This window comes from Sciurus carolinensis, chromosome 6 (assembly GCF_902686445.1).
Source record: "Sciurus carolinensis chromosome 6, mSciCar1.2, whole genome shotgun sequence".
Classification (NCBI taxonomy): Eukaryota; Metazoa; Chordata; class Mammalia; order Rodentia; family Sciuridae; genus Sciurus; species Sciurus carolinensis.
In genome coordinates, this window is record NC_062218.1 from 31,109,933 (window position 1) to 31,123,445 (window position 13,513).

Below are 13,513 nucleotides of genomic sequence, written 5' to 3' on the forward strand. Positions count from 1 at the left end.
CTGGCAGAGGAAATCTCAAAGCAGAACAGCATTCAAGCAGAGGCATGGATATTGCTAGAAACTTTTAGCCAGGTTTACTGTAAGAATCAGGAGCAGAAATTAGAGCTTAAGGATTTAAAAAATTTGGAGTCTAGCCAGAAAAGTGATTGTAGAACGAGGGCCAAGGAAGATTGGTCATTAAAGAGAGTAAGTCCACTAAAGAGATGCTAAGTACTTTACACAGAGACAATAGGAAAAATGGCTCGCAGGAATCTCAGGAATTTACAAGGCCACACACCCATTGCAGGTTCGAGTGTGTAGAAGGGAAAAATTCTTTGAGAAGAGATCATAAGGGTGCCCTTCTTGAATACAGGGGGCCTAGGAAGTCCTTTCACCATGCTCAGCCACCCAGGCACTTCCAGGGCCACTATAGCCATGATTCCAGGGGACTTAGCTACTGCATAAACTGACAGCAGACCTTGATATTATCCACATGGTGCTGGTTCTGGAGAAATGTAGGGTGTCTGAGTTAAGGGGTCATCAAGACTTCCACTGAGATTTCAAAGGAAACCCATGAGACCAGATAAAGAGTAGCAGGATTGGAGTCCCAGCAGGTTGTTCCTGAGAGGGTGATGCATGAAGCTATGAAGGTGGAGCTGAAAGGGGGATGGAATTAAGAGATGCTAGTAACATAGACAGTCTTCCAAGAAAAGCAGCAGCTTTCCTCAACAGGTTGAGGAGAGAGTTAGGCTAGAAAAGAACCCATGTGTGCTACAACCAGAAAGGCCAAAGGGGCAGGGCTATCCAAGCCCTTTGGAAATAATTTCTCATAGCCAAGTGTTCTAGATGCTGTATATGGAGTTCCATGATCTGTTTTCCCAATGGGTTTCAGTCCTACTTGGATCCCAACCCTTATTCCAGTGCCCCTGTTCCTTCCTTTTGGAATGGGAATGTTTGCTCTGTGCCACTGTATATTGGATATGTGTAATTTGCTTTAGATTTTTACAGGGGCTCATAGCCAAGAGTTTGCCTTGAGTCTCAGGATAGATTTTAGACTTAGACTTTTGGGAAATGATACAACTGTCAAGACTATGGGACTCTTGGAGATGAACAAAATGCATTTTTGTGTTTTGAGATGGACATGAACTTTCAAGAGCCAGAGTTGGAATGTTATGGTTTGGAGATGAAGGGTCCTCCAAATGCTCCTGTGTTAATACAGGAGTGTTTAAAAGTGAAATGATAGTATTGTGAGATCTGTAACTTAATCAGTCCATCCTAGTTTGAATAGATTGACTGGGATGGTAACTTGTATGCAGGTGGGATGTAGCTAGAGGAGGTAAGTCACTGGGGGAGTTACTTGGAAGGGTCATTTTTCCTTGTGGTTCCTTCCTCACTTTTTGCTTCTTAACTGTCATGAAGGGATCAGTACTCTTCCATTAAGTCCTTCTGCCATTATGTGTTCACTCACCTTGGGCCACATCTGTGGAGTTGGCCACCTATGGACTGGGATGACTGAAACTTGTCCTTCTCTAAGTTGCTCTTATCAGGTGGTTTGAGCAAAGCAATGTAAAGCTGACTAAAGCATCTATGGTTTCACTTTCCAATTTGTTACCATGGCAACCTCCATCTACAAATATTAAATGGAAAAATTTGGAAATAATTCAAAATTTCTAAATAACTTTGATTATAGTATATGATAATTATTCTATTTATTATTGGTTATTATTAATCTCTTACTACATCTAATTTATAAGTTAAATTTATCCTAGGTATGTGTATATTGTCATCCTTTGGTAACTGTTGTGGATAGGTTCCAGGACCCCTAGTGGATACCAAAACCCACAGATGCTCAATAACCTTATATTATGTGGTGTTGTATTTGTATACAACCTCGGCAATCTTCCTGTATGATTTAAATAATTTCTTGATAACTTGTAATACTTAATAAAATATAAATGTTATGTAAATATATGTTATATGGTATCAGTTAGGGAATAATGACCAGAAAAATGTTTGTACATGTTTAGTACAGATGCAACCCTGCAATCCCCACCCCAGTGCTTTCAATCCAAGGTTGATTGAATCCTCAGATATAGAAATTATGGATATGGTGGATTGACTGTATAGGAACAGGCACAGCATATTTAGGCTCCAGTACCATCAGCAGTTTTAGACATCCACTGGAGTCTTGGAATGCATTCCCTGCAGAAAAGGGTAGACAACTGTAGTGATGATGTACTAACACAAGTGAATCAAGAACAAAGTTGAAACAAATGTATGCTGAGACTGACTTCTAAACCTCTTTCTGTGCACTTAATTTTACTGGACTGGACTGCTCTTTCCCCAGATTTGGGCAGCTCTCACCCTCAATTCCTACAGGTCTTCATCTTTACTCAAATTTCTTCCTCTTCATGAGGTGCTCCCTGAGCATGCAGTTTAGATGGGACCCCAACTATGACACTCACCATTCTTCCTACTTTATTTTTCTCCATATTCACCATCTCCTTTATTACCCTCTACACTGCATATTTTTCTTATTTCTAGTCTGTATTATCTGCCATCTGACTGTCAGAAAAGAAGCTCCACATGGGCAGGAAGGTTTGACTGCTTTGTTCATTAGAACCTAGAACAGTGCCTGATACATGGCAGACACTCAGTAAATATTTATTGAATAGAATGAAGAATGAATGTAAATTCAAGCAAAAGGAAGAAGAAAAAGTTGGGTCAGAAAAATCTCAATGAAATAGTCCATTTTGCTATTTATTAAAGGATAAGTTATGAGTCAGTCATGACTAAAATAATAAAATACTGAATTCTGAAATGTAAGAAAAATCATTGATAATAAAGAATGTCAAGTAATAAAAAGGCAGATGCCTGAAATAAAGACATACTGAGGTCTAACCCTGGATATATATAAATGTGTGTGTGTGTGTGTGTGTGTGTGTGTGTGTATTATGGAGGGTGCTAGGGATCAAACCCAGGTCCTCATACATGTTAAACACATACTCTATCACTGAGCTATACCTCAGCCCCAGCTTTCAGACCATTGTTTTTTCAATCATGTTTTAATTTATTGTGTGTCAATCTTACCAGTTTGGCAATTTTAGGTTGCTATGCTATTAATAGAGAAATTCTAAGCTTCAGGGACAAATGAAACAGTACATTACCACTAATTATTAAGCATATCTGAAGTAATGACTAACATTTCATCTTGAAGGCTTGATATTTCCTGAGTTATGCTGTGGATACTCTGCCAGTAGGATGCTGTTATGTTCTTGGGCAAGTTACTAAAATTCATTGAGATATTCTTCACTAATTCAATGCAGTTGCCAATAGAGGCCTCCAAAAAGCTTTGGAATAAGAGATCTCCCAGGCAATCTCATGTTTTAAAAAATGAGGTATAAATTACATGCAATGAAGTGCACAGGTGATTTTCACAAGGTATGTGTTCATGTAATCAAAACCTCTGTCAAAATATAGAACATTTTCAATACTAATTTATTTGTTCTCAAGCAATGGGAATAATCAAATAATATTGAAGTAATAACAATATTTATGAAGCTAAGGTGAATCCTCATGTAATGCTGAAGTTTGAGGGAAATCCTTGAAGCAATAAGGTCTTGAAAACTTCTCTATGCTTAATAAGTAATAAAAAAAGAAAACCAAGGGATTAACATGACCATTTGCTTAAGATGTTTGAAGACTATTAAATAGGTGGGACAGACATTGTTCAGAGTCAAGATTTAATATTGATTGGTGTAGAATATTAAAAGACAGAATGAGAAGAACTAACCCAAGATGACTAATACTGGGGAAAGATGCCCCACTCCCATCTCTCCATTATTAGAAATGTTATAACTATGGCATATTATGAGTCAGGGACCCTGAAATTAGAATCCCATCTTGGTACAAGTAAGATTTCTTAAACCCAACTCCAAACTCCTAAGATCAATGATTTTATGTATGGTATATTGGTTTGATTGTTTGGGTTGCTGTTTTTGGTTTTTTTCACCGTATATTTCATCTTTTAAATTACTTTTGTTTTAGGGAAAACTCAAATTAATTTGAGATTATCCTAATTAATTTAAAGATTCATATATAGCTTGCTTTACTCCAGAATTAGTCATTTAATGCTACTTCTAATAATGCATTGATAAGATTAAAAGAATGGGACTAGCAAGGGATATAAAAGGAAGAAAAATAGATTAAGTTGGGTAAAATTCACTATATAAAACATAATTGTGAGGTTATTATATACTTATTTGTGGTAAATCCTAAATTTAATTTGAACTTGCTAGCCATCAACTCAAAGAGAGAAATAAGATCAGTTACATGTCTAATAGCATCTAAAGCATTTTTAAGATTTTCAATTAATTGAAAGAAACTCAATTATTCCTGGTGGTGAATCCTGAGTGTTTTCTCCCATGATTTCTCATAAGAAGGAAACTCTATAATAAACTAAAGAATATCTTCAACAAAACAACAACAACAAAAGATACAGAACATTTCCATTATCCCAGTGAGTTCCTTAGTGTCCTGTTCTAGTTCTTCCCCTCACCCTGGGCAATCAGTATTCTGATTTCTATCATTGACATCCACCAGAATGGCTAAAATTTAACATACTGATAATACGAAGAATACATAATGCACTCTTTTGGTTTTGACTTCTTTTCACTCAGTGTAATGTTGAGTCCTGGCTACTCCACATTTTGCTCCAAACATCATATTATCAGTATGTTACATTTTAGCCATTCTGATGGATATGAAATGATACTGAATGGTAGTTGTATTTTGCATTTCTATGAAGACTAGAAATCATTAAAATGATGTTGAACATCTTTTATTGGACTTATTGGTCATTTGTATATCTTCTTCTACAAGTGTCTATGAGATCGTTTGCCATTTTTAAGTCAAATTGTTTTTCTTGAGTTGTAAGAGTTCTCAACATATTGGTTTGCTTTTGTTAAATTCAGCTTCAAAACTGTAATTAGGATGGCCTTAGGAAACCTTAACATTTTTTTAAGTGTGGTAAAAATACGTGTATATAAAATTTACCATCTTAACCATTTTCAAGTGTACAGTTCAGTAGCATTAATTATATTCAAATTGTTGTACAACCAATCTGCAGAACTCTTCATCTTGAAAAACTGAAAGTCTATAACACTAAGTCCTCACATATATATCATCTGTTAGGGAAGTTTATTATGGAAAGGATTTCTTTACTGTGTAGGAACTTGAACATGATCAAGTCTAATAGTTTAGAGATATATGATTTCTCCTTTTTCAAATTATTCTATATTTGCTTCTACCAATTACTCTATAAATGCCAGTAATAACTTTGTAGATAGACCAAAACTCATTGGACCCTTTTTGAGGCTCCCTTTTAGTGATAGAAAAATAGAAATATAATCCCAGTCCATTTTAACTGTGTGTCATCCCAAAGATGTCAGGTTGTATACTCAATAACACTAGTTTAGATTCATAAGAGTGAAATCTAATACAAATGTATTTTGAAAAATATAACAGATTTTTCTTGTTATTCTTCATATAAAAATATATTTTTATTTTATATTTTTCATATAAAATGCATTACTTTTACAATACCTATTAAATTCCTATTTTTAGTTCCTCAATGCTTACATTTTCTGTGTTTGAAATTAAGTGCTTTCATGAATATCCACAGAAAACACTTAAAGAAATGGTTCATTCACAACAATCTAGATATAGTTTGTGTTTTGTGGTTTAGATTCCAAGCAAATTTAATGACATAGTACATAGGCACTACTTAGACTTAAAATTCATATTTACATAGTTCTAAGGGAGGTTCATTGTCCTCCAAATCCCTCAAAAGCACAGACTAAAACATGAAGAATGATTTAAAAAATACAGCAAAGTTAGAGCTTTATGGAATCAAGTGTAATTTTGTCCCACCCAAAGAGTTATAAAAGAATTAGTACCTCATTTCTTATTACTGAATACCTCAGCAAACACATGCTAGAAAACTACCTTGCAGGATACAAAATCAACATGCAAAAATCAATAGCTTTCCTATCCACAATAATGAATTCAGTGAAAAATAAATCAGGAAAACAATTTCATTACCATAGTCTCAAAAATAGTACCTAAAATAAATCTAACTGAGGAGGTAAATACTTCTACAATGAAAATTATGACACACAGAAGAAATAAATTGAAAGTAGACACTAGTAGATGGAAAGACTTCCCATATTTATGGATAGGCAGAATTAATATTGTTAAAAGGGTCTGACTGCCAAAAGTGACCTACAGATTCAATGCACTTCCCTTTAAAATACCAACAATATTCTTCACAGAACTAAAAATTTTAAAAACTACTAAAATTTATTTGGAAGAATAAAAGACCTAGAATAGCCAAAGTAATTAATTCTAAGCAAAAAAAAAAAAAAAATGCTGGAGGCTTCACAATATCCAACTTCAAATTATACTACAGAGCTATAATAAGAAAAACTGTGTGATGCTGGCCAAAAAACAGACAATGGAGCAGAACAGAAGACACAGAGACACACCCATACAGATACGGTCATCTGATCTTTGATAAAGGTGTAAAAGTACTCTGGAAAAAAGGGAGTCTTTTAAACAAAGGGTATAAACAAATTTTAAACAAATCCATTTGTAGAAAAATGAAACTAGATCCTTATCTTTCACCCTGCATAAAAGTCAATTCAAAATGGATGAAAGATTCAGGTATTAGACCATAAACTTTGCAAGTGCTATAAGAAAATGTCGGATCAACACTCCAACATATAGGCCTATGAAATTATTGCCTCAATAGAATTTCTAAAAGTTCAGGAAATAATACCAAGAATGAATAAATGGAATAGCATCAAATTAAAAATTTGCACAGAAAAAAAAAAGGGTGAAGAGAAAGCCTATAGAATAGAAGACTTTGGCTATATACTCTTCTGACAGAAGATTAATATCCAGAATATGTAAAGAATTCAAACAATTACATAAAAAAGAAATAACCTAATCAATAAGTGGGCAAATGAACTAAACAGATACTTCTTAAAAGAAGAAAAACAAATGACCATTAAATATATGAAGAAATGTTCAGCGTCTTTAAGCAATTAGGGAAAAGCAAATCAAAACTACCCTGAGATTTGACCTCACTTCAGTCAGAATGGCAATGCTCAAGAATACAAACAATAATAAATGCCGGAGAAGATATGGAGAAAAAAGATCACCTTTACTCTGTTGGTGGCATCGTAAATTAATACAACCACTATAGAAAATCAGTATGGAGATGCCTCAAAAGACTAGGAATGGAACCACCATATGGCCCAGCTATACCACTTCTCAGTATTGATCCTAAAGAATAAAAGTCAGCATACTACATCAATACATGCATCCCCATGTTTACAGCAGCACAATCCACAATAGCCAAACTATGGAACCAGCCTGGGTGACTATTAATGAATGAATGAATGAATGGATAAAGAAAATGTGGCATATACACAACAGAATTGTATTCAGCCATAAAGAATGAAATTATATCATTTGCAGGAAAATAAATGGAACTTGAGAGCATCATGTTAAGTGAAATAAGCCAAATTTAGAAAGTCAAGGGTTGTATGTTATCTCTGATATGTGGAAGCTAGAGAGAGAGAGAAAGGTATGTGTGTTGGGGGATGTGGGGAGATCTCATAAAAATAGAAGGGAGACCAATAGAGAAGAGGAAAGGTACCAAGGGCTGGGGGGAGGAGAGGGAAAGGGGCACTACTGGGGAATGAAAGTGGCCAAATTATATTGTTATATCGTGTGTATGTACAAATACGTAACCATGAATTCCACTAGTATATATAATTATTATACACTAATAAAAATATTTATATAGTAATAAAAGAGAAAAAACCTGGAAAGGAATCAGGTTTGCATTCCCAGTGTCAAGTATATGATAGGTATTCATTAGAAACACGTTGAATAAATGAATGGTTGATGACATTAATCTTTATTTCTTGTCTTCCAAGTTTGTGACTTTCAGGAAACTGCCTTAAACAAAGTTTGCTCAGATCAAAGCACATTCAGAAAATCACAGCCAAAGTGTGATATAATGAATAATACCTCTGGTCCTTGCCCCCACTCCTTGCACAGTTCTTCAGAAACTCTGAATTTCCTGAGTGATAGGTATGGCTTTGTTATGCTAATGAGCTGACCCATAGGGACCTTTAGATAGTTATAAGGGAAAGGCTTGCCACAGCAAGAAGACCAAACATATCATTCGAGGTTGGAACTTTCAGCCTCAGCCTCACAACCTCCTGGATGGGGAGAAACGACTGGTGATCGAGTTCAATCACATGGCCAATGATTTAATCAATCATGCCTACACAATGAAACCCCATATCAAAACTTTAGACCCTGTCTGTGCTCAGTGGAGCTCTGTGGTAGATGAATATATCAATGCACTGGAAGCGTGGTGAACCCTGACTTCAGGGAGGCAGAACCTTCTGTGCTTGTGATCCTTCCAGATCTTGTGCTATGCATCTCTTCATCTGGCTGCTCATCTGTATCCTTTATAATAAATGCTAATCATTAGAACAGAACATTCCTGAATTCTGTGAGTCAGTTTAGAGAATTATCAAATCTGAGGGAATTGGAGGAAGCATTTTTGTGGTCACCTGGCAGAAGTGCAGATGGCTTGGGACACCTGAAGTTTGGGGTTGGTGTCTGAAAGAGGGCAGTTTTTTGAAACCAAGTCCTTCACTTGCCAGGGTCTTCCCTAATTCTGGAGAGTGTCAGAATTGAGCTGAATTGTAGGACATTCAGAGAATTGGTATCAGAACAAAGTAAATCAGGAGGAATTCCAAGGCAGCTTGAGTACCTGCAATGTTTCTCTGATAAAAATCAAGGAAATTTTATGAAATAGCCGTATATAGCAGAATGAACATTGCAACCAAATCTTAGTAACTACCAAATCTTGGAAAAGTCACTTGACCTTGAAGATTCCTAGTTTCCACATCCTTAAAAAGGAGGAGAATGATACCTACCTGGAATGGTTAATTTTGTGTCATCTCAGCTGGGCCACTGTACCCAAAGAGTTGGTCAACATTTTGGATGTTTCTGTGAAGGTGTTTTGGGATAAGATTTACATTGAAATTGGAGGACTTTGAGTCAAGCAGATTGCCCTTGTGAATGGGCCTTATACATCAGTTGAAGGCCTGACCAGGACAAAAGACCGAACTCCCAGAGCAACAAAGATACACTTCGACTGTAATATTGTCCAACTTAATGTTGGCTCTTTGCCTAGATCTCCAGCCTGTCAGCCCATACTGCAGTTTGGACTTGCCACCTCCATAACTGTGTGAATCAATCCCATAAAATAAATTCCTCCTATTCACCAATAGCTCCGTTTCTCTAGAGAACCCTGACACACCGTCTCATCTGGTTGTTGCAAGAATTAAATGAGATGATGTGTATGAATTAAAGCATTGTAAAACGTGAGGGTGGTTGCCTACCTAGTATGTGAGCTGTGTAATGAGTTTTACTGAGGTTTGTAGACATAGGTATTAATATTTCAAAGGTGACCATAGGATCAACACCATAGATGAATGGGTTCTGAATATTACAGAAGAAACTACAAGACAGCAACCAATAGGGAAGGCACTTCCTGGATTTCTGTTCTGGGCAGATACAGCATCTGTGGCCATGAAGTGTCAACTTAGTGAGGACAGGAAATCATGGCTTAGTCGACTTAGTTCCATTTATACACCCAGCACTTGGCACAGTGCTTTGCATGTAGTTGTTATCAGATAATTGCTGGAGAATAAATGAATTTTATTTATGTGATAACTCAAAGATGTACATTTTTGTGAGTAACTAGAGGGAAATTGTCAAATACCTCAGAATTAACATAGAACATTTTAACATATGCATGGAGGGTTAGAAACCATGTACATAGAAGGCTCTTCAGAAGAGTTCAGCGTCAGTTGATCATAGTCTGCGTGCTAAATAAGGGGGCAGGAAGATTTAATGAGGAGAAGCCAAAGCCACGACCCCAGGTGCTTCCTTGAGCAAACCTACAGCAAGAACTCTCTCTAAAACGGATGGCTTTGCTTCCACGGACCTTTGCTGAACTCTACATAATAGCAAGGTGTAAATATAACTTGGAGGAAAAATCAGGGTCACTGCACTGAATGAGTACTTTTAAACTCCAGGACCAGAATAAAAGTAAACTTGAAATTCCAGTCATTGGAATGCTTTTTAAGAGCAGAGCAAACACTACCCGGCATCACTTGACAATTCAGATCTCCAGATGACATTTTTATAGCAGTCAATGGTCAATCTGGCTTCCATTAGCACGCTTCACAACTTCATGAATTGTGGTTTATGTGGGCAGATATTTTGAGACTCAGCCGTGGAGGAACACGGTTGCTTTCAAAACACTCTAAGCAAAAAGTCTGTCTGAGAAAGAAGACCAGACTTCTAGTCTTGTTGGTATTTTTGGAAGTATGTCATCATAACGATATTTCCAGGCTTCTCTGAATATGGCAATAAAGGAGAGCCCCTTAAGATAGACTGCCTTAAATTAAAACAACAGTACAGATATTAGTTTCCACTTACAAAATTGGGAAAGAATTTGTAAATTAATGCCCGGTATTACTGAAAGCATATCCCTTCACTGCTTATTCGAAAGCTATCTGACAAAAAAATAAGTTAATTAATTAAAATTAAAATTAAAAAAAAGAAAACTTTAAAGAATGCTCAATACCTTGAAGATACGATTCTACCTTTAAGACTTTAACCCAAGAAAATAAGCCTATAGCAATACAAAGATCTATTCACTGATTCAGGTTCATCACTATGTTAATTATAATAGTGAAAAAATAGAAATAAATACAATATCTAACAGTAGGGAATTGCCTGAGAGAATTTTGTTTCATCCATATGAAGGAATAATATGCCACCATTAAAAATAAGGTTGAAGAAGAACACACAATGATGTGGGAATTTGGTCATCATACGTTGGTAAAAGAAAAAGCAGTCTACAAAGCACCGCGTACAGAATGTCTATTTTTATTTTTGAAATCAAGTAAAAGCATAGTCTATACATGCATAAAAGAAAAAGCGTGTACATTAAAATGTTAAGAATAACTATCTTTGGGTGGTAGGATGACAGGAGTTTTTTTTTAATCAGCTATTCTATGTTCCCTTCACCAAATCTTCTAAAATAAAGATTCTATCATCAGCAATTGCCAGGAGTGGGGTAGTTTTAAACATTTTGAACAAAATGAACAGAAAATAAACAAACAAAAAAACCTGTGATAAACTAGAATTATCTACTAGTAGAAGAGAAAAAACATTTTACAGAGCTCTGCCTAAACTCTTGTGCACTCCAGGACTTCACATTCTAAGGCGATTTGTTCAAAGTACTTTTTAATTTAGGCTTAATTGGTATAGCGTGAGCTAAACACTTTACATCATCTTCATTTAACATGATGTATTTCCTACCCACACTGTGCTAAGCCTCGTAGGCATAAAGTCATGTTTACAGCTCCAGCACTCTGCAGAGAGGTGGCTGGACACTTTTCACACAGATGTTAGCACACAGACACCACCTTGGAAAGGGGAGGTTTCAGCCATTAGTCACCATTCTCCATCCCACTGAAATCTAAAACTGTGTCAAGAGGAAAATAAACGAAGCCCAGAGAACGGCGCAGATCCACATGTGAACAGATCCATCACAGCTACTGAGGAGAAGTTAGAAATGTCTGGTACATCCTTAACTCTGGGAGGTGATGATGTCAGCCCTGGGAGCACCCAGCCCTTCCCACGAGTGTCCTTGCTGTCTCTGATAGAGTGGATTGGGAGAATAGTCTCGCTATTCATGTCAATCATCTGCCTCTAACTGGTGCAGCTGGGTGGGTAATGGAGTTGAAATTTTCAAAAGACTGTTGGTGAAAATGGCTGAGAGGGGGAGTAGTTTAGTTCTGAATAAGTGCCCATCAAGTGAAACGTGACACTTTCCCCTGCTCATTTCCAGTGGTTCCTAGACCATACAAAGGAAAGAATCGACAATATTTATGTATTCATAGGTATTTTTTACATATGAGTCAGTCAGAGATCCAGACAAAATTAGACTTAAAGTTCAAAACTGTCCCATTTTGTCCACTGTGTTCACTGTGATGACATAGGGGGAGAGTTACAGGCTAACTTTAAACCTACCCTCAGCTAAAACTATCCTGGAGCCAGTTCAGCCTTGCCTGGATGGGTGTTTTAAATTTACAAAATCTAGCAGACTTAAAAACTGACAGTGAATAGAAGTTTAAGCACATAAGTTTCCAAGGAACTTGCGTTCTCCATAGTCTCCCAGTTCATGATAATACTTGAAAAATCAGTAGAGAATCCAAGTTAACCAGCCCTTATGCCTTAATATTATACCTTCTCTCAGAGCTGAAAAATGCAAAATTGTACAGCATTTTACAATCAGAGCTTCCCCAGATACTGCCTCAGCCCACCATTCTTCTGGAAATGAAAATGGACAGAAAGTCAAGGAGCACAGGACTCATTAGCCAGACGGACTCACCTTGCTGTCGCCGATCCTCCTGCAGGTGACAGGTGTGCATGTCAGTGAACAGGTGGCTGCCAACCTTCCTTTGCGTGGTAGACATGGTGCTAGCAGTCCGGCTGTGGCTGGAGAATCACTAGGGCATTTCCTTCCCCCGGCCAGTCACCTACACTAGTCCTCAGAAGGCACCCAGAACCACATAGGTACACGCAGATCCTGGCTTGCTTGTAAAACATTTACTTCGCTAATAAACTTCCAAGTTTTTCCGAGTCATGATTCCTGAAATAAATATTTACCAAAGTTACTTCTCCTACATATTATGATGCCAATTCATTTGTCTAAAAACGAGACTTAGTTCTTTCACTTAAAGCAAATTGAAACTTTCCTTTCTTATAGTGGAAAATCGTGCAAAGTCACTATTTCTAACAGATGATAGTTTGGATAATTTTGAATTCTCATCTGCTGATGTGAAATCCAATTTCTTCAGCATTTAGAGATGACTGCTGGAGTAATATATACACAGAGGGGAAAAATGTGGAGCAGGGTTAAATCAAGTGATTCCTATGCCTAGTCTCAATTGTCCTCAGTGACAGCTGAACTTGCACAGTTCTTAAAGGAGGCTGGAAGGGAGGAGGAGCGAATGGACTAGGCTGATTAGCATAGAGAGGCAGGCCAGAAATGGCCTGCTTTGAATAATAGTGACCTAGGCAGGGATTCTAACGATGCCCTGCTGTTACAGTAATTAAATATCTGACATCCGCTCCTTTGTTTGTAATTAAAATACAAGCTGAAAACACAGTTTATCTTGCATGGATATTCTTTTCTACGTGTGAAATCTAAAAGGTACAACTGGAACTGGTAATGAGCTCATGGAAATATACTGCTGGAACTTTCGATTTCTGTAAACACCTCCTAGTCTTCAGGAGAGCACTTACAAGGCAGACTCCCTGCCAAGGCAACTATTTGGAGTTCTGGAAGAAAAATAAACACACA

At 36.8% G+C, this 13,513-nt stretch overlaps 1 protein-coding gene across 2 annotated transcripts in view; it reads right to left on the reverse strand.

Moving 5' to 3' along the window:
- The window catches only part of Ranbp3l (RAN binding protein 3 like), a 54,397-nt gene extending 41,305 nt beyond the window's left edge, over positions 1 to 13,092 (reverse strand). For both annotated transcript variants that reach the window (XM_047554688.1, XM_047554687.1), the window contains exon 1: positions 12,539 to 13,092. In XM_047554688.1, the coding sequence (XP_047410644.1) occupies positions 12,539 to 12,623 (85 nt within the window). In that variant the 5' untranslated portion in view covers positions 12,624 to 13,092. The remainder of the gene's footprint in view (positions 1 to 12,538) is intronic.
- Positions 13,093 to 13,513: the final 421 nt, after the last annotated feature.